This window comes from Geospiza fortis, unplaced genomic scaffold, assembly GCF_000277835.1.
Source record: "Geospiza fortis unplaced genomic scaffold, GeoFor_1.0 scaffold190, whole genome shotgun sequence".
NCBI lineage: Eukaryota > Metazoa > Chordata > Aves > Passeriformes > Thraupidae > Geospiza > Geospiza fortis.
Window position 1 is genome coordinate 4,205,938 of NW_005054328.1, and position 26,335 is coordinate 4,232,272.

Consider the following 26,335-nt stretch of genomic DNA (forward strand, 5'->3'; position numbering starts at 1 on the left):
ACTTAAACAACACTAGCTTTAACACACTGCCTTGTAAAAAAGCACATTTATCTCCCTGTGTCTTTTGGGATGCATCTACAAGAAAGAACACCACTGGCTTCTGTCTGAAGAATTGTTAACATCAAGATATGGTTTCTGGGAGAGGACAGAGAATGCAAGACAAGAAATGACCTTTCCAAATCCAGTACTTGTGCACAAGTAATTTCCAAAGTCCTACGGACAAGAATTAATTCTTTTTGGTCAGAAACAGAAAGGCTCAGCAGGACAGGCCACTTATTTAAGATACTAGCTTACTTGCTCTTTTGCAGTAGTTGACAAAGCAAGACTAAGAGTAAAATAAAGGAATAGATATTGTATGCTCAAAGAAAAACAACATAATGAAGTAAACAAAGCTGTTCAAAACCAAATAGCACAACTTTTCTCCTGCTTTTTTTAAACTAAATGGCCTAAACCACTAAGTAAATTCATAACAACTTAGGCCTATCACACTTTTTTATAGATTTTGGTTTTTTACCAACCTTGAATTTGCCTTTGGCATGGTTCCACATTTCTGCATACTTTCTTCAATTTCCATGATGGTTCTCAGATCCATAGCAGGAGGGCTGGCAGGACTAAATGAAAAATAAAAAGTTACCTTACAAGGCATTGATTTTTACTTACATTCCACAGTTCCAGCCTTCACTGAAATCCTCTAAATCATACATAGGATTGGTAACTGGTTGTATAATTTATGTCTGTTTCCTCAATTATGGCAAACCTCAAATAAAATGTTTCTGACAAAACTTTTATAAATATATACATATTTAAGAGCACACTATAAAAATACTTTCAAGACTCATTATAGTACAAAACAAAAAGATGTGAACTATGATTACTTTAAAAAAATTAGAACCCTAAAGATTAGATACCTAACACCATGATTACTTTAAAAAAATTAAATAGCTAAATAAGGATACTTATTTAGTAGTCAAATGCTCCTGCTAAGTTATAGAGAGCTTGCAGCTCTGAATATTGGATTAGATCTCTCTTTTAAGCGCAGGATTAAAATTATTTCACATGATAAACAAAACAGTTTTTGCAGTCAGAGCACTACACAAACATCAGTAACATTCTCAAACTTCATGTATCGGTGTCTTTTTCAGACATGACCTGATTTTAAACTTCCACAGAAATATGCATGAATTAAATCTACACATTCTCAAGCTTTACAAAAAACTATAAATTAAAATGGGTGTACTTAAAGGCATCTGTAAAGTAAGCTGCATTACAACTGAATTCAGGGACAGGCTTTGGAATAAAACATAATCAGCACTTCCTCCATCTCTCCTTACAGATAAAAAAGAATATTCAATTTTTCATTATACCAAGTATACCAGTTAAACCTGCAGTGTTAATTTTTACAGTCCTTTTAAGTCTAAAGGCCTAAAAAATGTCAAAATACAGTGGAGCTTCCAAAGGCTTCAGGCATGGTATAATTCTACAAAAAACTCTCCTGTATTTTTCACAGTATTAACCAAGTACGTGTTATAAAAACAGATGTTAAAAGTACAGAGTGGAAGCAATTTTAAAAAACAATTTATATATATATGCATAGCATTGTTTTTCTCAATTAATAATTACAAAATATTCTCATTTTATTAAATTACCAAGATATTGAGTTCATGTGTCAAGTAATGTATGATCATTTTGAAGAGCAAATAGCTTTTTAGTCTGAATAGAACATTGTTAGCTTTCACTACCAAGTGTAAACCAGTGACTGTAAGTATTACTGCACCTGAAACTGGTTGCTACCCAATTGGGAGAGCTTGCAGAGCTGTGTCTGGCACTGGGAATGGACTGTGGAACAGACTGCATCACTGCTGATGCTCCCTTGTATGACTTCATCTCCTTGTTAGGGTGATAGGGTTTCATACCCGGACTGCATACTTTCTCCTTCATCTAAAGATCAGGCAGAAAATTGTTGAATAAACACTTCAAACACTAAATTTTATTTTCTTAATCAAATAAACTACAACTCTTCAAAGTTGTCAACTCCATTGTATAACAGGTTCACAGAAAGACTCTAAAATAAAAACTCTGCTTTTGATGGACTAGATAAACATAAATTAAAAAAATGCTAAGAGGAAATCCAACCTCAGTCCTCTCTGGATGAAATCCTTTTGTGAAGTCAGGGGACTGCAAGTCTCTGGGACTACCCACTCCTGCATAACTACCTTCAGAGTCAGATGTTAAGAGTTCTGGAAGTGAGTCTACTGAGTTAGCTTTATCCAGTTTTACTGAGCCTAGAAATACAAAAGGATAGTAGAAATATTAAATCATGAGAGCCAGACTAAACAATGCTTAATACACACAAAAATTATTCACACCATATGATGAATATACAGTAATCAGAAGTTTACCTAGTCCAGAATACTAGCCAGTGGTAAGTATAAGCAAATTTTTTTGCTATCCTAAATATTTTTTCAGAATAACATTACTCCCAGTTTTCTTCTTCTGTCTCAGAATATACAAATAACAACACTTTTCCTTTAAATTCTTCTACCATCTTCTCAATAAAAAGTGGATAATCTATTCTTTATGTTTCAGAAAAAAAAACCACAACAGAAATTTTCCACTTACTAAAACCACATAAGAAAATGTGTATTATCTTTATTTGATAAAATACATGCTTTTAGCTGAACTTTGGGTACAATGACAAACATCCTTTCAAAAAAACCCTTATCTTAAGAATTCACTATTTAAATTCAACTATAGTGTTCATTAGAGAAGAAATAATCTTTCTAAGATTTCCTCCTTGAAATATAGAAATTGCATTGCATATTACACTTCATGCTCTGGTTTTATACCTGAAAGGAATCTCTTTCCCACTGACCTGTAGAGGCCGGACTCTGAATAATATCTGACAGATTATATCCTCCAGAGCTGTCAGATCGTTTTCTTGGCTTCTTTTTTGCCTTAGTTTTTGCTTTTTTGAAAAGGGCTTCCCTAATAGGAAAAAGACCAAAAAAACCCACAGAATGCATTAAAGCCAAAGAAACTGAGAACTACCCATGTCATCACCTTTCTCACTCAGCAGTAGCAGTTATACTTCAAGCAGTAGTGCCTCATCTCAGCAGCTGGCACTTTCTGCCTGCTCCTCTCTGCTTATGCACTGGCACAATCATTTCAGAAATGATTTTGGAGGAAAAGAAGAATCCAGGAGGAAAAGCAAAAAACTCTTTCCAATCTAGATCTATCCTCTGGACTATTATACTGCACACAGACTTCTGCTGAGACAGTGGAAGATACAGCTGCTGCACAGGCTGGCACTGCCACCTAGGTCAGATTAAACCTGCTACATTTCACAGCAAATGACATAAAGCAAATTACAGACAATTCTCCACTTTTTTCTCTCTTGCTTTCTCCTAAATTACTGAAGCTTAATAAATGCCACAGTTGGTCTCAATTTTCCCCAACATAAACATTGCCATTGTGATAATACTAATTTTACAATAAAGCAGATACAGGGTGATGTTATCTAAATGTCATGTGTTCCTGCATATGCTATTAGGAAGAGTGAAATCAAAGAAGACATCTTTCATTTTAACAGGACTACTAGATATTCAGAATTACATTAAATGCAACTACATATTCAGAATTACATGAAATGCAGCTACAGTGCACTATTTCAAAGCTTCTTTAAGCAGCTTTTTGTTAAGTAACTACATAACTACTTAATAACTCCTGCAGCACAACCTTACAGTACTTGTGGTGTCTATTTTTTAATCCTTGGACTACCCAATTCCCTAGAAGCTACCACCCAGCCTTGAAAACCACTGAAAGGCTTGAAGTCGAATACAAAATCGCCTCTCAGTTTCCTTGATCTACTAGTTCTTACCTACACTTGTTTATTTAGTGCAACTTTTCCTGACACACGTGCTCAGAACAGTACACAATACTGCAGGTGAGGCTTTTTCTGCAGGCTGATGTTTTATCCCACTATTTGGAAGCCTGTTACCAAGCCATCCTATCATACTACAAAACTCTGTATTTCATTTGACAAGTCTGTTAATATCAAGAAATTTAGATTATCACAATTTTTCATACAGATCTATAGTACATTCAAGTCTGTTTTTTCTCTTTTGATCTCTCCTAATTCAGCGAAGCATAATGAACTGCACAGTTGGTCTCACACATATACAGATACTCTCATCACATGCACAACCCCCAAACATCACTGTGAATGCTCGTTTTGCAACCTTTACTCATATGCCACTTATAAATTGAAAGTGCTCTGCTGCAGTTTTGCAACATTTTCAAAGACTTAAGGAAACTGAGAATGGTCTTTGAAATCTCATTTCTTAATCTTTCAATTCTGAACTTAAATGCAGTCAGGCACCAATACCACACACAGTTCATCCAGTTAAAAATATTGATAGAAACAAATACTTACTGAGAATTTTGTTCTGTATTCATTTCGTCCCTTAAAAAGACAAAGTTCTCTCCATCTTCAGGCTCAAAAGAACTTATATCAGGTCCATCTGGATATGGAGTAATTACTCTCCTAACCATAGCTGGAATCTGTAGTTGTAAAAGCCGTTGCATTAAGTTTCACTGAAGTTGTATGCTAGCAAATTTATGTAAGAGGGCCAAAACCGTGCATCATTTAAAACATTTTCACAGATCAGGTAATTAATTACTTTACAAGCTTATAAACTTGTTGAAGATTGCATGCAAGATGTTTTCCATTACCATCTGTATGGCTGATTACCTTGTCAAGTGAGCAGTTTGCCTTATCTCTCTCTTTGAATGACCACATTCACACCTCCCTCAGGACCTCTGCTGATAACAGACTATTGAATATCAGTGCATGACTGATAAGAACTATAACATCCCATTGTGAGATGCTCCGCCCAGAGGGAGGAGCCAAGCACTGCCACCCCAATATACTCTGAGATTCTGAAATTGCAGTTAGTTTTTCTCCACGAGATTCCCCAGAGGAACAGCAGCTGCCTTTTCCTCCTGGATCTTCAGAGGAAGACTACATCCTTCTCTACAGAACCCCCTTGCTCCAACAGAACCACCCCCGATACTTCAGAGGACTGTAGCCACATTTTCAATCGGACTGCCACCAACACCCTGACCAACAGGGTGTCAGGTTGGGTTCTGACTCTGTCAGTGTTGTTCCAGTGGACTGTATTGTTTATTTTATTCTTTTTATTTCTTCCCTATTAAAGAACTGTTATTGCCTGCTCCCATATCTTTGCCTGAGAGCCCCTCAATTTAAAATTATAGCAATTTGGAGGGGTGGGGAGGGTTTACATTCTCAATTTCAGGGGAGGCTCCTGCCTTCCTTAGCAGACTCCTGTCTTTCCAAACCAAGACAAAACTTAAGTTATATCTTTAAGCAAAATTGGAGAAATATCTCAAATTGACGGACTCAAAATGCCCATGCTTCATCTATTGTTAATTTATGGCAAAAAATGCTTAAAGATGTTGCACACATTTATCTTTTACAGTAAGAGAATACTGGATTATAATGGTCTTGGCTTTCACCATTGTATTACAATTCAATTTTCACATTATTCCTCTTACTGATGTTAATATCTGTACGATCAGCCTGAACTTTTTAGCTTTCTTCTAAGTAAGGGATGTTCTTTTTCCATAGGTTTTGCTTACACTGTTCCAAGCAACTTAATTACAGAACATTAATACGTTTAATCTGTATAATTAATTTAAAAGACACAACACTTGCAGCAGTAGCTAGTGAATGATGAAATATGGACTCCTTGATAGTGATAATAGCAGAAGACAACTTTATCTTTTGAGTCAGATGTTCCGTTTCAGCCTGTCACCTACAGACTCAGCAGGTACATATTTATCACATCTATTCTCATTTTACACCTAATCAGCTTATACTCAAGTTGTACAACTTACCATTTTCCTGTAATAAACCGAAAGATCCTTCACAACTTCATCACTTAAGACATCCAGAGTCCTAAATAAAAAATAATTATCTTTATCCTTAAATACCACATTCATCTTAGCAACTTATTAAAAAATCACATTAATTAAAAATTCAGATTAACATTTTGGATGAATCTCACCTACAGGTATTATCACCTATTCATGGTGATCAGAGTCTAAAGGAAGATACTGAACACAAAGTAAAAACTAATCAATAATACCTTTGTTGTAGTGTGGGATTAAACACACAACCTTCCTACCTACTTTTACCTAAGGTCACAGCCAAAACAGACCTATATAGTTAAGTTACCAAGAACTGGTAGCTTTACCTATTTCTGCATACTGTCCTCCTGACATGTATCTAAATACTCCAAACCTATGTAAATTCTCCATAAAACTCAAACACAACACACAACATAGACATTTATGCCAATAAATAATACTACAGCAACAAACTTGACTCAACAGAACAGTCTTGTCCATGTGAGCAGTTCTCCTTGCAAAAAGTTGTCAGGAGTTAGCTCTGTTTCTCAAGGTTTCTCAAATTAAAACTCTTTCTACCCAATACTAACATTTTCAGATTTTCATTAAAATGTAGCCAGACTCCTAATTGTAGTAAGAATATTACATGCAGGCTTAAGACGAAACAAGTCTGAATTCTAGGTAATATTTAAGGCAATATTACTAGATTTTAACTCTTCTCTCCAAAATCAAAGGTTGGAATGTTTATATTTTATAGAGAGGTGAAGAGGGAAATTGCTAATATGAATGAACTTCTGCATCTGGGATGCAAGTGAAGCCACTGTGTGACGTGGCAATGAAATGCTGGCATTCTGAACTGTTTCAGATCTCTAAGAACTTCTTTAAGTGAAAAGAAGTCTGGCAAAAAGGAGAGAGAGAACTCACAATTGAGATTTTTCTTTTTTTGGCTGGGTTTTTTGGTGCATTTCTTAAGGTTTTGCTAGAAAAGAACTTAGTGCTGATAAGGTTTGCTCTGAGAAGATGATATGTACTTAGGAAACAACTTGACGGCCTGTCCAAATGCATCAAGAGAAGGAAGGCCAGAGCACACCTTCATCTTCTCAGAACTTTAGAACCACTGTGGAAAGCAAGGATAATAAATTAATTTGTTCAGCTCTCACTTCAGACGTTAAAGCAAAAAGACTACCAGAGGACAGGTCCATCCTCTTTGGAAAATGAAGCAGCTATTTAATACACCTACTTAAAATAAATCAAATATTCATTGCTAACAACCATGTTTTTTAAAAAAACCCACCCAAACAAACAGTCCTAAAACAAACAAAAAAATCCCCACAATAATCCCCATCCCCCAAAAAAACAACCTCCAAATGAAGGGAAAAGCCTCACAGCAGTTTTATGCATCTTCAAAAAAGCTTTTAAAACCCCAAAAAAGACTAGACCTAATGTTAAAGCCTGCTGAATTCCAGAGAGGTTCTTCATGCCAGACTGTAACATATGGTTTTGTACAACAGAACTGGTACAGTATGTACAGAGATTTAACTAGCTTATCTCTCCCTAACTGACAAAAATGAGCCTACCTTTAAACTAGGAGCATTCAGCTGCATTTTAACATTAAACTGTCCATATTAGTTATTCCAATCCTTCTACCTTTTTGGGCTTTTTAAATTTTACAACTAATACATGAACACATTTGCATTCCTGCTTACCTTGCTTCAAGCAAAGCTGCCATGTTGAGTCCTATGAACTGCAAGCAGGACAATTTTAGCTGTTCAGCATTATACATTGCTGAGAACTCCAACAGCTCAGCAGCATTCTTTAAGGTCACTGCAGAAACAAAACACAGCAAACTAAATTAGATAATTGGCTGTAGTATCAAGCAGCCATTTTAAGACTTATTGTGTAGCATGATCTAGTTATTGAAACGTATCTTATACTATCCCATTCCTAGAAAAAATGTTAATGCTCCAGTGGCCATAAACTATAGGAAGCTCCATGCAACTTTGCAGCAGCTTGTATGCAATGGCTGCTTCACAGAACTAAAAAGCCCTGCCTACAAACAGATCAGTTTCAAAACATGAAAACCCATGAAAACAAAAAGGAAAAAGAAATATAAAAACAGTAAGTTTCAGAAATAGCATAAACAGTTGTTAAACTTCCAAATGTTCCAATTTAGTAGAGATAAATAAAAAATAAGGAGAGTGAAACAGGAGAGAGGGAACACTAAATACAAGGACAGAAATAGAAACAGAATTCATTTTATCATACTTTAAAGAAAAGAAATTTCAATTCAATGAAATGAAGATTTCATTTGGGTTAGATTTTTGGGGTTTTTGGTTTTTGTTTTGTTTTGTTTTTTTTTTTACTTTTTTTTATTAAAGAGCCTGAGCATAAGTAATGGAAGATCATGTTAATACTAGAGTATTGCTCAGACTAAAGAAGCAATTATTAACAGACATGCAATGAACGTCAAAATATAATCACATGAAAGGAAGATACACAAATTCTGGGCTGCAAAAGGCAAGAACACCTAAAAATACCATTTTTTGTTCTCTAACCCTTCACAATACATGTGGAAGGACTCACATTTTTCTGCAATTGCTACTTCACAGATTTCTTTGAGTCTGGATATAAGAAGCTGGTCTGCTACCACAAGAACGTTACATATGAATTCCACATTTTGAGAATCTGGAAAACAAAGCATCATATAAACACTGGGGGCAAATCAAAAGCAACTATAAAACAGACAGTTTCAATGAGATTTTACCAAAGCACAAATATAATGGCTTCGCAAATTTTGATGGGATTTTCACAGCACAAGAAATAGCTTAGAAGAGCACCAACAATCCACTTTTTGAAGCAACAGAAGGAGGGAAAAGGAAAACTGCAGTTTGACAAACTAAAGAAAAGGTAAAACAAGGCCTGGGGTACAGCTATCCCCTCAAACTCCAAAGAAAGAGTCAAGAATTTTGATTTTTTTAAATGTAACTCCAACACAAGCATATTACGTTTTGAATTTCTATTTTAAAAATATAAACATTGCAAGAGCTACAGTTGAAAATATATTAATGGCACCTTTGATGGCAAGAGCTTCATCTGTATACAAGTAATCCACAATTATCTGTAGTATGTCAGAATGGATGGGCATTTCCAGAGCTGAACAGGTAGCCTAAAAAGCAGAAACATTTAAAGAAAAAAAAAGAAGAAATAGAAAGAATAAGAGAGGCTGACTACTTGGAAAAAAATGCAAAATTAAGACAGTACCTATATTAAGAAAATAACTCAGATTGAAGGTGACATTTTCAACGTTAATTACTTAAGCATTTGTACAAAATCTGTCCAAGTTTCTCAATCAAGAATTGATTGTAGCAAAGCAATTAAAATCTTTTCAAACTTCTGAATAAATACCCATGAAACAGTTTCATGTTTGATCACTTTGATCATCTACTCTAACAATCCTCCTTGACTATATTACTTTACAAACAATTGCCTAAAAGTAGAACTACAGGAACCCTCTATGCAAGTACTGAACTGCTTTCCTTTCAAGGTCAAAAGAGCTAATGAAATCACGAGTTCCCAAATAAGTAGTCACTACTGTTAATACCTCTGAAAACAAGGTCCTCATCAAGCCCTCCATTTGAACCATCCTAACCATTAAGATAAAGCTTTCATAAGAGCAAAAATTGGCCACTAAACCATGCAACTGTCACCAACAATTTTGGTTTACTTCAGGTGGTACCCAAGTAAAGCTTCATACTAAAATATTTACTTTGCTTTAGAACATGCTACTGGGTACTGACATATTTTTCCTCTAAAGGTTAAAAATCTCTTACAGACATTAAGGTTTTTATATAACATCTACAGCCCTTGCTTCATAAAATATTTACTTATTAATTTAGGTTGATTTAGGTTTACTTACAAAATAATAGGCAACTTATGAACTACATACTACTGGATATACAAAACTATGATACAAATGGACACTCAACACTTAAAAAAAAAACCGCTTAAATCAATAATTTGTCTCACAGTGTTGCAAATATGTTTTCTCAGGGATGATTTAGGAAAAGGCAGCACAGTAACCTGGAGGACAGGTGAAGTTCTGTTTCACAGCAGAACAGAACTGCCAGTAATTCACTTAAGTACTGAATGTTCTTAATGTATTGCCAGAAAGCTAAGAAATTTGAGGAACTCCTGCGCAATGCTTTAGTTTTCCATCTCAGAAAAATGCTTCTCCACTTAGACTATTCCTCCCTTTCGATAAACATTATCAATAGTGCTCAGGTAGTTAAACAGAGACATTTGATGAAATTACAATGTCCAGGAACAACCAGGGCATTGACACACAGCTGGCAAATAGGAACCAAGACAAATCAAAGATCTATACCTTTTGAAGCAGCAGTTGGTGACTAAGTAGAATATCCCTGATATCCTCTATTTCATTTAACAGCAAAAGTCAACTGGAGTTCTACACACTGACCCTCAATCCTGTTCTCTCTTGCACTCAGTACATATGACAAGATATTCCAAACTGCATACAATTTAAATTGTACAATCTTTTACAGAAAGAAAATGAAAATTCATCCAAAGCAATATCCCATAAGAACAGTCCAGTCAATGGTTTTTATAAATCCATGAACTAGCTCAAACTAAACCCCGAAAACAAAAGCAGTAATTTCCTTCAATATACAGTATTACATTTGCTATTCTCATTTAATACACAATCTCAGTAGTACAAATACAGTGTAATCAAAAATGTGGCTTGTGGGGTTTTTTCCTCGCAAATAGAATCAAAGAATCCAACCCTTTCTTTTCCCTAGCATTTTGGATATGTTATTATAGGAAAAACTGAAAAGCTGTCACTTATTTGATGCAAAAAAATGTACCATCACACATGGTTTTGGCAAACTTACCTCAATCCACGAGCTGCTTAACATGCTGTGAAAATAATCTGTAAAGAAAGGCATTTCAGTTCAAGATGCAATAAAATGACAGTTAAAAAAGACAATATAACTTATGTTATATAAAGATATAAAAACACACACATACCAAGTCTTGCACAAAGTACACACTTATGACACGGGAATTCCTTTCCATCTAAAGATTTCAGGGTCACATCGCAGAGGTATGAACTAGAAGATATTTAATAGTATCAGAACTGTGACTATTCAGATTTACAACTATTACAAGCTGTAAACTCTACAATTAAATGATAACTTTAGCAAGTTAGGATTTATCCTTTGAAATAACATACACTTGACCTTTAATAATACCACAGAACATGAACCCAAAAGAACAGGCACAATACTTTCCAGGGAGAATTTCTTTGTCCAAAGTTAAGCTTCAAAAGTTCCATCTGAAATATTTCCTTCATAACTCAGTCAATTACTGTTTCAAAAATGCTATGATTAAATAAATTAATTATGGCTTATTTTCATCAATCTTAAATAGTCTTAAATGATTAAGTTATCTATTTCTTCAATATCAGGAGGCACCATAGGCCTTGATGATGCATTTTAGGAATGAACCCCAATTCTGTGAAACCAGCTACTGTCATGCAATGTTACTTTTCCTATATAGACAGATTATTCAGGACTTCGGGTATAAGTAACTCGATCACATCAATGGAATTAACAAACAAACATCACTTTGCTAAAAGCAAATTAGAAAGCATACTATGCATTTGCTTATTTCCAATCCATGTATTCTTATTGTTACAGAAAGCAGATTTACAGAAGTCAAATTGCTTTTGACGGGATTACCCATTACATTTCTGCTGGCATTAGCATTCAATGACACAGTTAATCCACAGAACACATGAAGGTACAGTAAAAAGAAACAAGGATATACCACACGTAATCTATCCCCAATTACTGATCTACAGATCAAGTCTATAAATATCTACAGAGAACTTCCAAACCTGAGTTACTATGATAGAGACAATTGCATACGAGAAGTTAAAATGCAGTTGGATCAACCTCAGCCCTTACTAAACATATAAAGAGATGACAGAAGAGGAAGACAGTGGGGTAGGGAAAGTTGATTTAAAAAAATTACCATTTCTTCTGATTTAACTTTGGTTTGTTCCCATTCTTCTTGTTGACAACGTTAATTTTTCCATTTTCTAATCTGACTCCATCCAACCTGCAAATTATTAACATTAGTAATAAGCAATATGATTAGTATACACTTCAAACCATTAAGAACAGTTCCACAAAGTAACAGTACTTCAGTGGGCTCATATTGCGAACACGAAAACGAATCATCATACAAAAATAGAAGCCAGTTGTTACTTGAAAGGTCTTCAAGGAAGATGCAAAACGGAACTGACATTCTTTCCTCACCTTAGATATGTATTTATTATCTTAGATGAAACCTATACTGTATAGTTAATGCCAAAGTTCAATACTACAGAGTCAAAAAACAGAAAGTTAAATACATATCAGTACCAGTCAATAAACTGAGCAAAGACAGTGGTTGGGATTCTGTGACAAGGGGTTGTCACAAGGGGTTGTCTCACAAGGAGTTTCAGGGTGAAGGAAGAGACATAGATCTGGCTCCATGATCAGAAGGCTTGATTTATTATTTTATGATATATACATCTATTTAAACTGTACTAAAAAGAAAAGGAAAGGAGAGTTTCTAGAACTTGCTACCTAACCTAAGAATAGAAAAGTAAAGAATGACGACAAACTCCGCTCTCTCGGCACAGTCCGAGAGAGCTCTCAGTTCTGGATTGGCCTTTATTTCTAAACATCTAATCTGGGCCAATCCAGACAGAATCCTGTTGCATTCCACAGCAGCAGATAACCTATTGTTTATGTCTTGTTGCTGAACTTGTCAGCTTCAGCAGGAAAAATCCTGAGAGAGGATTTTTCATAAAGGAAATGTCTGTGACAGGATTCAGCACGGGCTCTTTTAGCATCCTAATTCATAAAAGGAGGCTTGTGAATGGGATGGTAAAGACACAGGAGTGCTGCTGGTGGATTACAAAGTAATACACCTTTAAAGCAAAGTACTTTACCACAGAAGAGTTACTTAGCAACTCAGTTTTAGCAGCAGCCTCACATCTTGATTGTGTATGCAAGAAGAACAGTAAGAAAACTGCCCTGAAAAAGCTCATATCCCTCTCTGGAAGAGACAAATGCAGGAAAAAAAAAACCTGAACTGATTAACGCAGTTCTACAGAGACATTTGATCTCAATTCCACTTGTTTCAGTATGTAACATAAAAATTACATCACTTGAGCAAGAATTTAAATTTGCTTTATGGTGTTTTATACTAAATACATTTGCTGTCTTGTGAAAAGACTACAGACCACAGCATAGAAATTATGCAGTTCGAAATTCAGTTAGATCAGCTGTCTCTAACATAACCAGTACTGACATTGTACAACAGTCTTTCTGGAAAGTCCGATGATTTATACCAGGTATCAAACCTCACAGAGCTCATGTCTTAGAGGATACTGTCATGATTTAACTCATCTGGCTAAAGACCACACAGTCCCTCACTCACTCACTCACTCTGCCCTCACCACCCACCAGTGGGATGGGGGAGAAAACTGGGGAAAAAATAGTATAATTCATGGGTTGAGAAAGACAGGTTTAATAGGGCAGAAAAAGAATGGAAAAATGTAATAATGCTAACAGAATGAGCACATACAAACCAAGTGATGCCCAAACAGTGATGGAATAGCTCACCACCCACCAACCTGAAACTCCTATATGTACTGGAAATAAGCCTAGTCAGTTCCTAAGTAGCATCCCCTCATCATCTCCCCCTAGTTTCTATTCTAACATCAGTGTCTTAATTTCCACTATTGTCATAAAAAATGAAGTTAGATCAGATTACATAAAAAAACTCCAGGGAGAGCTTGTCAAAATAGAAATGCATTTCCTTTCACCTACCTTCCACTTAAATTGCTGAGCCCAAACTTCTTTGCTGCACTTTGCAACATTTTAATGAGGTTAGCTTCGTCACCAGCTTTGCCTTTTTTAGATTTGCTCTTCTGTTTTTCATTTATAACTTGCACTTGATTATTTCTATAAATCTCAAATGCAGACTTTCCATTGACATTTTCATCAAAGCTCATTTTGCTGAGATTAGAAATTAAAGTATCTTGATATTCGTCTGATTTTTCTTTATATGAGATTTTTGGCTTATAACCATGAGTCAAAAGATCACAAGTATCAGTGTATATGAACTGCAGAAGGTATGCAAACAGATCTGGATGGACCTTCTCAATTACATAGAGATCACATCCAACAGCATCTTCATCTTTACGGTAGATGTCTGGAGTGTCTAGCTGGTTGTCACTGGCAAGAAAGAGCCTCCTGAAGAAGTCAGAGCGTACAGCCAAGATGTATTTGTGCACGGGGTACATTCTTGTGCCGATCTGAAAAGTCACATCATGGATGCTGTCCATTTCATCTGTTTCATCTAACAGTTTGCCAAAATCCATTCCAAAACTTGATAGTGACACACTTGGAATTTCATAGAGACTAAAACAAAATCAAATCCATAATAAAACACTATTTAAAACCTTCATAACGTTTTACATAGTATGTTTAATGATGAGAACAATGATGTTTCCATTTGGTTTCTTTGTTTCTTACATTACTGCACTGCTCAACATTTCTTGTCCTGTTCTTTACAAAAATAACTAATAATATGGTATTTATTCATTAATAACTACATAAATAAAACCTGTCTAGCTTCAGTATATTTACAGTATATAGTATTTTGCCTTTACACTGTACCAGTATTATCAGAACTATCTTATCTTCATCTCATTTTTCCAATGTGAAAACACAGAAACATTTGCTGTACTTCATATTACAAACTAAAGCAATAAGGGAAAAAAGCTAATGTTCAGCTAGGAAACTATTATGAGAGCATAAGAAACATGGTCCAGTATTCTATTTATTTATTTTGCTTTACACATTTCTTTCCAAACACTCAAAAATTCACTTGTCACTTTTATTTAAAAGCTGATTAATGGTGATTACTGAAGGGGTGAATTTCTACAATATTTAGAACTCAGAGTGTGTTAGGAAATACATGGCAAATGCTTGCCTTAAACACTTCAGATAAACCATCAATAATGTCTATTATTATGCAAATACATAAGCTTAGGCCTTTAGATAACTTCAACATAATTACTAAAAAAGTACTGCTCTCTAGCAGTATGGATAACTGTATTTACTGTGACTTCTATATGAGCCAAAATCCGTTTGGAAAAGAGTTGTTCAATCACAATCACACACACAAAAAAGGAAAAATTACAGCTGTTGCTATCTTAAATATACCTGGTTTTAGGATCTGACTGTAATACAGCAAAATTGCAGCCACTAGGATCAGTGGCAATGCTGACGGCTCGGTGGACAAAAGTCAGCTTCTGAAGTCGAATTCTTTCATACACACTGGTTGTATCATGTTCACAAGTCACATCACACGAAGGATGCTGAAGGCTTGATACAGGTTCTGTTAAAAAAAAACAGAAAGTGAATACACATCACAGAAAGATCCTGCTAATTAAAATACAACTAATACAACAAAAAGGCAAGACTATGACTTTGGTATGTCCATTGATGGAGTAATTGAATAAGGTTAAACCATGCTGAATATTTCAGCTTGCTTACTTAAAGAGTATATAGGAGGAGAGCTGACAATTTCAGTTAAAATTTTGTCCTGTATGAGACAGATATATTCCTTGCAGAAAAACAAACCATCAGGACCAACTTTCAGTAATATGAGCCAAGTTAATAAGGTGGAAGTTGCTTTGGACCCTGAATTGTGCCCAGATAAGGGACTGAGAAACAGATTTCACAGACTTAGCAGAGCAAGCAAGTATATGCTCCTTCTCTTGCTCAATAACAATTCTCTTCAGACTCATCATCTAATATGTGACAAGATCATTACACTAGATCACTGTGCTACTATTATTCTCCTGAAGTACTTTTTTTCCCAGAAATCTCCACCTAAAGGTGTACTGAAGGGTGCAAAGTCAATCTTAGTATTACTGAGGAAAGAGTCCAGGAGCAGTCAATGCTAAAAACTGTCAGTCACAGAGGAAAGAACAAACTTGACACATAATAATACTGTTAGAGATTGTAAAGATTCAATTAAACTTTTTTACTGATTTAAAAGTACTTAAAAACCACTAAGAAATCATGGCTAACCTTTCTTTTCTGAGTTTTTTTTCCCTTCTTCCAGCCACTTCCCTGTAAAGGCTTCACCATCATGTGTGACAAACATGATTTCATTCCCATTCAAGGCAACATCAGACATGAAGACTTGCCGGCCATACACCCAACGACACTGCTTCATGGAGTTGTTAGATGACTTCCAGCAAAACACCTATAATACCAAATTTTTCAAGAAAGGGAAAATCCTCATGTCATTTAAAAGCAGTTACATATTACACACTACTTTTTTCAACACAAGAACATGCCATCTCAAAATTGCATATAAAAGGAGAAAGACATTCTTCAAAATTTTAGGATAGTGTTATGAGCATCTATTAGAGAGAATCCACAAGTAAAACAAAGAAAATCTATCATGATATCAAGATCCATTTGCTCATGAAGAGTATCTGAAAAGCTTCTCCAAATACTGAAATATCTTCACAGCAGTCATGTATAGGACAGGTTTTACTGACATCTTGAAAAGGAGAGTAAAAGGTGTCAAGTCAAGAAACAAGTTTTATCTAGTTTTTAATTTACAGATTTGTCCAGCTGGTTTGCTTGTAAATTAGACAAAATTCAAAGCCAGCACACTGGAAATTTAAACCATTTCCTGTTAATTGTTTGACAAAAATCTCAAATTTCTCTGTACCAGTCTAGGTTTGAAATGAAGATCATGATCAAACACCAGCTTCAAAACCCTCAGGAATATGAAGCACTGCATGCACAGCAAGACCCCAACAAGGTACACTGCACATGTCTGAAAGGTAGTCCCAAGCAAGGTAAAGTCAGAATGTAGCATCAGCAGCACTGAAATCAGGCCTTCATTTTCTACCACTGAAGGACCTGCACAGGTCTGTTAGCATCCACATAAGGAAAGGACAGAAGAACTTGAGTAATCTATTTCATTTCCCCTGCCTTGAGCCCTAAGAATTAGAGAATGTTGAAATTGAAAGGGATCTTTGGAGGTTTTGTAGCCCAACCCTCTGCTCAAGCAGGACTACCCCGAGACAGCTGCCCAGGAACATGTCCAGACAGCTTGTGAGTATTTCCAAGGATGTTATTTCACAACCTTAATTGGCAATCTGTGGCAGTGCTGGACCACCCTCAGTGCTTCCCAATACTCAGATAGAACCTGCTCTATTTCAGTTTGTGTCCACTGCCTCTGGTACTGGCTCTGGGCACCATTCACATCTTCTTCACATCTCCTTTTCAAGTATGCATATACAAGATTCACACAAGTTTTAAGATCCCATCCCTCTCCTTATTCAATAATTTGTAATGCCTGAAAGCAGTGATGATCCCAATACTTGTCAGTATTCAACACTGAAAGATAAAAAATGCACATGGACATTTTTCCTCTGATGCAGGAAGATCAAGTAATTTCTTCCTGCTAAAGCAGTGTCCCAAAGATGTTGAAGGGGCACTACCAATACTACAGATGCTAGAGGCTACACCTCACATGATCAAATATTGAATTGAAAGGTTATAATCTCTGAGACAACTAGTGACCTAATGAAAAGATAAGATCTCAAAACATAATTTAGCCAAATGCGAGGAAAGAAAAAGAAATAACCACATTGCTCCTTATTTTGATATACAAGCACCTTTTTCAATATTGCTTAAGAAGGCATTTCAGTAGGAAAAGCTTCTTTGTGAACACCACTAGATGGCAGTGAAGGTTGAGATGTCTCAGTAAGCAGATCGAAAAAAGGGATTTAGTAGGGTCCTGTAACCAGCACTTAAAAAGAGTAAGGGAAGAAAAAAATAGTGAATGGGGTGACATCAGACTGGTGACCTGTCATTTACTGGGGTTGTTCCACAGGGCCCCTCAGCCCTGTTCTCTTCAACATCTTCATAAATGACTTGGAGGCAGGACTGGAAGAGACACTGAGCAAGTTCACAGATGATACAAAATTGGGAGGAACTGCTGACTGCCTCCGGGGCAGGGAGGCACTGCAGAGACCTTGACAAATGAAAGGCTGGGCAACCACCAACCATGTGAAGTTCAACAAGGGAAAGTGCTGGATTCTGCACCTGGAACAGGTCAACCCTGGATGTACGGACAGAGTGGGGAATGAGACGCTGGAAAGTAGCACCTGGGGGTCCTGGTCAATGGCAAGTTGAACGTGAATCAGCAGTGCCCTGGCAGCCAGGAGAGCCAGCCCTGTCCTGGGGGCATCAGGCACAGCATCACCAGCTGGGCAAGGGAGGGGATTGTCCTGCTCTGCTCTGTTCTGGGGCAGCCTCACCTCAAGTGCTGGGGGCAGTTCTGGGCATCAGAATGTAAGAAAGACATTAAACTATTAGAGTGTGTCCAAGGAGGGCAACAAAGATGGGGAAGGGCCTTGAGGGGAAGCTGTGTGAGGAGCAGCTGAGGGCATTGGGTCTGTTCAGCCTGGAGGAGACTGAGGGGAGACCTCACTGCAGTTACAGCTTCCTTGTGAGGGGACAAGAAAGGGCAGGCACTGATCTCTGCTCTGTGGTGACAGTGACAGGACCTGAGGGAATGGCCTGAAGCTGTGTCAGGGCAGGTTTACTGCAAAAAGATTCTTCACCCAGAGGGTGTTTGGGCCCTGGAACAGGCTCCTCAGAGAAGGGATCACGGCACCAACCATCACAGAGTCCAAGAAGCATTTGGACAATGCTCTCAGGCACCTGGTGTGACTCTTGGAGATGGCCCTGTTTAGGGCCAGGAGCTAGACATGGTGATCCTTGTGGGTCCCTTCCAACTCAGCATATTCTATGATTCTGTGAAATTTGTTATTTTCTATGCATGACTTTGTCCTGTCTTACATTTAAAGTTCAATTAATCACTATGCAGCCTGCTATATAATTATAATTATAACAACCTACCCTTCCAGCTTCATCCAGTGCCAGAATGCAAGTCTTTTGACCCCCATTTTCCTTAAGATGCTGGGTATCTACTTTATATTCCAAATATCCTCCACTGACAAGAACTTTTTTAAGGTTCAGCTGTCTGAAAGAACACAAAAAGTTAAATTAGTATCTCCATATGGGGTACTTAATGTTGGTTCTGTGACAGTTACCCTTTTAATTTACACAAGCAGTAAAAAAGTAAAGTTGAGGCAGTGACACTGAAAAATTACTTATGTTTAGTTTCATCCTACTGGTTCTATTAACATAGTTGCTAATATTACAGCAGACTATAACTTTTGTTTGTTTTTAAATATATCACATTGTGTATCTGTAAGTTCTTCACAAAATTCCACAAGTGAAAATTAGTAGATAATGTAGCTTTGATTTCATCATTACAAAAATTTATTCAGCTGTTTGTATTAAAACATCTATCCCATCCCAGCAGGTCATTTCTCAGGAGTTTGCTAGGTCTTGGTTTTTAGCTGATCAAAATCATACTCATTATCTTTTTTCAGTTGCTTAGCATAAGAGCACAGGACACAGCATTAAGGTTCTTCAAGTATCAACACCTTCATTTACAGCCATGTAGAAATTAAGTATAAGGTAATCATTGGGCTGTAATATGTCAATAAATACTATTAGAATTTGAAGTGAAGCTGAAAAACTAGGGGGGAGTTATGTGGGCAAAATAAAATCTAAAAAGATCTATTCTAATCTGCCATTGCAAACTAAATAAGAGAACAGGATTAAATATTTTCCTAAATTCATGAGTCAAGAACCCAGCCTCTTCAACAGGTTTTACATCCTGGTTTTAGCATACATACCAGGGATTTTACAACGCCCTCCTTGCAACGTAAATTACTCTTTATAATGAACTATATCTACACATTAATTAGGAAATTCAGACCCCAAATCACTGGTTCAAAATCATAACAACATAAATAAACAGAATAGCAGATCTTCAACATCTCTACCAAGATGCACTTAGACAAATTCAGGGTAACAGAGAAGAAAAATACCAGTTTAAATGTCTTCAAACTTACAGCACATAATATTTCCTCCTAATGTGTTTTTTCTTTTGTAAACAGTAAGTGGCACCTTAGCCTCTTGTAAAAACAAAACCAAAAACAAATGAAGAAACAAACAAAAATTATAACCCTAGTTCATATGAAAGAACTACAAATGAAGAAAATACAGGGCACCACTGTATTTTCTGTACTTTATGCACAAAAATCTTTAAAATAGCTTGCAAGTATACAACAACAGTGAAATCTTCCCCTATTGTTCTTCATGACAAATTAGAAAAGTAACACATACTTAGAAGCTATCTTTTTGCACTGATAGTCTGCAAGTAAATAAATATCTCCTCTTTCAGAAACACATACTGTAGCACCATCACTTGCAGAGACCAGGGACACAGAGATGTCTTTATGGTGTAGAGCAGAGACTTGGCGAGGTACAGTTACACATTTTTCTCCATTAGGATCCAGCAGATAACCTAGAAAATGCAACACACTCTAAAAATTATTTGTCATCCCACACATTGTGCACTTATACGATACTTTATGACACTACTTTGAAGAACCTTTAAATTCCAGAAGATTTTTTAGGTAGTTGGATAATTTGTCTCCAAAATATTTACACAAATGAGACCCACCACACCTACTCGTTACTTCACTACAAACGCCTGAAAACCAAGACCTGATACATAAAAATGAACTAAGGCATATTCAATATGGAAGATATTTTATGTGGTGGTACTGCTTTGATTCCAAAAAAAGAGTATTTATTTCATCATACAAAAATTCAAGACAGTAGAAATACCATAACAGTGGCACAAACTACAGATTACTTTGGACACTGGAATACAAAAAATAAGCTTGTCAAAAAAATTAGTGTAACTGCAGGTAAGCAGGAAGGCAGCAGTTACATGAAACAGGAAAGGTTGGAGCTGTGATGCAAAATCTCTGAAAACATTAAAAAAATAAAATAAAAACAGGTCATTGCTGTTCTGCTGCAACAAGAAACTTAACATCATAATAATCCTAACATCAGGCATAATCCTGTTTTGTGTGCAGGGCACTTATGCCTGCACCACAGAGCAGAGCAGGGTACAGATACCAAGAAACAAGCAGCAGAGCTGCCTCTACAGCTGGCAGCAACCCTGCCACAGGACAATGTAGGGCTATGCTCAAACATCTTATGGGGGCAAGGTTTGCCACCACAGGTCTACCATGGCGCCCAGCTGACACAGATAATATCACTTAAGATTCAATTACTGTCTCTCTATGATACTGCACTGGGCCACATGCTAGCTAGAACAAACTCCAACCATAAAAAAGCTTATATGATGGGTGCTTATAAAAAAAAGGCAAAAACAAACAAGAATACTTATTAGTAAGGTATTTCTCTGACAAAGACAATTTTTTTCACATACCTTTGACACCTTAACATAGAAACACAAAACTACCTGGAATCTGAGGCCAGACCTGATGCAGATTAAGTACCAGAGATAGCGAACAGTTTTGTTTGCCCATAGACCCAAAACTGCAAAAATGCAGATCTAAACCAATACAGCAATACCTGTTTATTAAAAAAGATAAAAGCAATTTAAATGTCCCATTCATATAAAAAATCAAGTTCACTAGTTGGTAATATATTTTTAAAAGGTTCTTTCTTGACTTCAGAATAAGAAAAAGTTAACTGAAGATTTGGGTAATGGTATTGCTGAAAAAATCTAGATATAGGCAAGTATAGGCACTTTAAAAAGTTAGTATGGAAAAAGTTATCAGTAGCATGTTTACAGTGCTTGATGAAAGAAGGACATAGGAGAGCTGAAGGCTAGTTTATAATTTATTAAAGGCAGTGCCACTCAGATTGCTGGAAGGAGACAACCTTGCCTTGGAGTAATTTCCAACACAGCAACATTCTGTTTCCTTAAAGTCTCCAGTAGCAGGACCATACAAGATACATGGAAGGTAAAAGTAAAAAGAGTTCAAATGAGAGCTAAAGCTGACAAGCTCCTGTCATCTCTAAATGTGAAAGTAATTGGTAGGAATGAAAAATATTCTTTGAAAGAAGTGTGAAGGGATGATGTCATCAGATTGGTTAAAAAAAAAAAACAAAAACAAGAAAGAAAGAAAAAAGCTTCATCCAGGCTTCTGTTCCCAGAAGCAGATGATAGGTTAAGCATGAACAACATCTTTCAGTGGCTGGGTTTTACTGTCAGAATGCTTCTACCTTACCTAGTTGGCCACCATTCAGCCCCATGGTATACACTGCTTCCTTAGTCCATAGCACAGTATGGAATCTGCCTGCAGCCACTCCAATCACCACTCTACCTTTCAGGTTTTTTGCTTGAACCTAAGCACAAATCCAAAGTACATCTTAATATTAAGTAGCAACAGGTGAATTTCATATGTACAAACTTCTGACAACATTTAACTCCTAAAGTCATTAAGAATGAAGCACTAATATCAATCCACATACAGTCTAATAAATCAGGTTATTTCAGCAGTTTGTCAAGTGGGGCACTATTGCACTAATGACAAAAAGAACAAAACTTTTTGTAATAGCTAATCAGAACTAGAATCAAGTCTCCTTAGGCTGTCTTCATATGTAAGATGTTGAACAAGACTGAACAGGACATGGATAGCATAGCCACAGAAGACTCAGGTGCTGCAAAATGTCAACTAGAAGTTTAAACTTGCAAGTCCTAATGGCCTAAACACACTGCAGAACACTACACTACTAATTCCACACTTCACATTTAACTTAACTTCTCCATATTAAGATGATAAAATCATAGCAAATACTGTGGATATAGAGCGGTCATTACACTACCGAAGAACACATGGTACCCCACGACACTATCCTGTTGCATTTTGGCCAATCATTCTTTTTTACTTTCACAACACTAATAGTGCCATGCTGCTCTACTTCAGATGATGTTAAAGCTTCTTTACTTAAAAAAAAAAAAAAAATTTAGACATTAGGCGTAGTAATATAGTTAAGCTGCTGATGCCCATACCCCCTCTTCCCAAAGCATTGACTCCAGTGCTTCCAGCAAAGGATATAATGCTCAAACCCTGAGAGCCATCATCCAACGATCCAAGATCCTCAAGTGATACATACCTATTAATACTTCAGCTACAGAAAAATTTGGGGAAGAGGGAAGAAAAGGGTTTTGGCAGTTGTACCTTGTAGCATACTTCACACTACAAATTTTGGTCTTGTTCAGGTTACAAACTCAGACATCAGAACACAGTTAAGATCTGAGATGTCTGATAACACAGAATCAAGATTTATCTGAACTCACATTAAACTTAGCTGTTCTGAAAAAGTTTAGGGGTTATTTTTATAATCTTCACATTTTACTTTCTGTTAAGAAAAACCAAAACAGCAACACCAAACAATTAAGTTTGACTGATGTTATTTTTACCTGTCTTGGAACATTGCAATTAGAAGGAGGAGGAAGAATACCCAATTGATGGAAAGTATTCAAACCAAATGTGTAAACATATCCATCTTCTGTTAGAACAACAGTATGATCCTTAGCTGCAGCTATCTGGGAGCACTGATGACCAGTTAAGCTTTCCACAAGTCTTGGAACCTGAATCAGGGAAAAAAAGTTGATATAAAAGCATATTATTTTGTTATTAACCAGTGGTCATCTATGAAACTAAAGTTACACCAACAGAAAGTCATGACCAAATATTGAAATAAAGATAAAATGCATTTGGGCACACAACATACTCATTAACATAACAACCACATCCAGTGCAGTAAGATTAACTACTTTAATTTGAAATGCTATCAGGGAAATGTCCTTTTCTATCACAGAAGATGAATTTTAAACCACCTGTTCTGAAATTAGACTGGGAACTACATCTTCAGGACAGCTGAACAAATATTAACTATCACGTGGTATTTTAAGTACCACAAACACTAAAGCTATCTCCCTCCAACACAGGATAATCCTAATGAAATTTCACAGAATAAGGAAGCAGTTCTGTATCTTTGAGTCTCGATGCACTCTAACATGACTTCTCCTTTATTCAACCACGTAACATCACAATTTTGAAAAGCAATTTGAAAAAAATCCTAATTTAACAGAATTACTTTCTTTAAAAAAAATAAGAAAATGTGAGCTCTAGTCTCCACTGTAGCATTCAGCAACAGAATATCAAGTTCTACCAGATACTCGGTATTATAAATTTTTAAAACTTACTATGCTGCAAGATAAATGCTATACTACAAGGTAGGATAAGATGCTTAAGTCTAAGAATTGTATTGTCATCATACTTAAGTCTTCTCAAATTTTAGTTTTGTGCGTTGCAACAATGTACTATTCAAATGAAAATGACTTTTCAATTAAGTTGCAAAAGTCCAGTAAAAAGCAACCCTACCAGCCCTCTTCCTGCCACTACAGTTTCCCAGCACTGTACTGCTGTTTCTCTGCCAAGAAAGCCCAGACAAAAAACATTTGCTTCCACTTATCTAGCATCAGCTGGCCTTTAAATCAACTCAGCCATAACACAAGTTTGACCACAGCATCTAGCTATCTGAAGTTAAACTATAATTAAATGCACATTGCTCTACTCTCTGCCACTTCACTATTAGCACTGGAGAAGTTTTTCTGTTGCTTAGTGGGAAGCAAGGAGTTTGGTTTGAAATTAATAGCAAACTCATTTTGAAAGTACACTGACAGAAACTCTAATTCCCTTTTTAAACTTGCTGCTAGAAATAAAAGAAGCATCATAGTAGACTACAACGAGTAATACAAGACAGCATACCAAGCACGTTTGTTCATCACCATGACCCAAGCGCCCTCCTTGTCCATGTCCACATGTATACACTTGGCCTTTGTGGGAAAGGAACACAGAGTGGAATTTGCAGAGTACCACCTGAAAAAATAGCAAAAAATGGATGGGGAAGAGGCAACATAGGACAGATTAATTTTTCTGGATAAAGTGAAAACACCTGCCACAAGTACTTTGTGAAGAAGTTCTGCTTTAAAGATATATTCATCAAAATACAAGTAAGATAGTGGTATTAAATCATAGGACACATAAAATACTTGCTTTATACATATTATGTACTGCCTTAAGCTATTTGAAGAGATCAACAGTTTCAGTTTATTAAAATAAGATCAAGCATGGCCCCATAGGCTAACAGAAACGCAAAAGACTGAGCCTTAAGGTCCACAATGCTGCCTCAGAAATGCCAAAGAAAACATGTTAAGACTTCAGCACAGATTGTCTGCCCTGAATGTTTGCTCAAGCTGTACTTTAAACTTTCAAATATTCTCAAAGTGAAGTCACAAGAAGTTATTAGAGACATGTGCTTAACAGCATATGCTGCTTTGAACACAGGATGAATTTTAACTCAACAAGTACCAAGCACATTTATTATTCCACTTCAGTTCAAAGTGTGACTGGAGTCACACAAGAAGTCAGCAGGTCAAAACAGTTACAGAAGTGTCAAGCTTCTGAATGTATTTAAGGACACACAAGCCATATATCCAAAGTAAATAATATAAAACCCCCTGTTCTCCCCACAAAACAGAGAACCATAATTTCAGTAATGGTGATTAGGGATGCATGGAGGTAAGGAGGTGGGCAGAGAGGGGAAGGCACCAAGAACTGTTTTTCCATAGAAATCTTCAATGCTTGATAAGTCCTTGGTTACCTTTCCCTCTTACACACCCCTCACCAGGAAACGTGCCTATGTAAAACATGAGGAATACCTGTTTAATATATACGCCATTCCGAGGAAAAAGGTCCACCAATTCAGGATGATGTCTACCCTGCTGTCCACCATGGCCCAAAGTAAAATTTATATTGTTTCCCCAGGTGTAGACTTCTGTGGGATCTGTAGTGAAAAAGATCCTCTCTTGTAAATTTATCAATATTGTGCATATTGACTTCAAAAACAACAATTGTTATTTCTATCTAAAAATTGAAGAGGATTTTTTTTTTCCTAAAACTGAACTTTAAAAACATTTAATATTATAAGAAGTAAGATACCATGACAAAATATTCCAATAATATTGTACAGATGATCAACACTAGCATCAGGCATCTCACAATTTATGAAGTCCCAATTAAAAACAGAAAATATTGCATACACTGGTACATACATTAATACATTGTTGAAACAGATCTCATTGCAAAATACAAATTAGACTATTTTATTTCTTACCAGTTTTCTTGAACACCACATGGATAGGCCTATCTTTCATCACAAGATCCAGGGCTGATAAGCCTTCTTTATCCTGAACATACAGACTAACACCATGCTGAAAGAGGAGAGGAGAAGAACTGAAGTTAATTTTAACTGCACAG

General features: G+C 36.3%; 1 protein-coding gene across 2 annotated transcripts in view; it reads right to left on the minus strand.

The window, feature by feature from the left end:
• The window catches only part of IBTK (inhibitor of Bruton tyrosine kinase), a 46,387-nt gene that overhangs the window by 16,160 nt on the left and 3,892 nt on the right, over nt 1-26,335 (minus strand). For both annotated transcript variants that reach the window (XM_031057146.1, XM_005421157.3), the window contains exons 2-23: nt 26,193-26,289; nt 25,738-25,862; nt 24,785-24,895; nt 23,431-23,601; nt 22,235-22,352; nt 20,307-20,487; nt 18,966-19,089; nt 16,107-16,284; nt 15,234-15,408; nt 13,833-14,426; nt 11,983-12,069; nt 10,975-11,057; nt 10,839-10,876; nt 9,001-9,094; nt 8,512-8,613; nt 7,635-7,752; nt 5,917-5,977; nt 4,433-4,560; nt 2,873-2,985; nt 2,134-2,282; nt 1,775-1,938; nt 519-611 (exon numbers count right to left, since the gene is read on the minus strand). In XM_031057146.1, the coding sequence (XP_030913006.1) occupies nt 519-611; nt 1,775-1,938; nt 2,134-2,282; nt 2,873-2,985; nt 4,433-4,560; nt 5,917-5,977; nt 7,635-7,752; nt 8,512-8,613; nt 9,001-9,094; nt 10,839-10,876; nt 10,975-11,057; nt 11,983-12,069; nt 13,833-14,426; nt 15,234-15,408; nt 16,107-16,284; nt 18,966-19,089; nt 20,307-20,487; nt 22,235-22,352; nt 23,431-23,601; nt 24,785-24,895; nt 25,738-25,862; nt 26,193-26,289 (3,104 nt within the window). The remainder of the gene's footprint in view (nt 1-518; nt 612-1,774; nt 1,939-2,133; nt 2,283-2,872; nt 2,986-4,432; nt 4,561-5,916; nt 5,978-7,634; nt 7,753-8,511; nt 8,614-9,000; nt 9,095-10,838; nt 10,877-10,974; nt 11,058-11,982; nt 12,070-13,832; nt 14,427-15,233; nt 15,409-16,106; nt 16,285-18,965; nt 19,090-20,306; nt 20,488-22,234; nt 22,353-23,430; nt 23,602-24,784; nt 24,896-25,737; nt 25,863-26,192; nt 26,290-26,335) is intronic.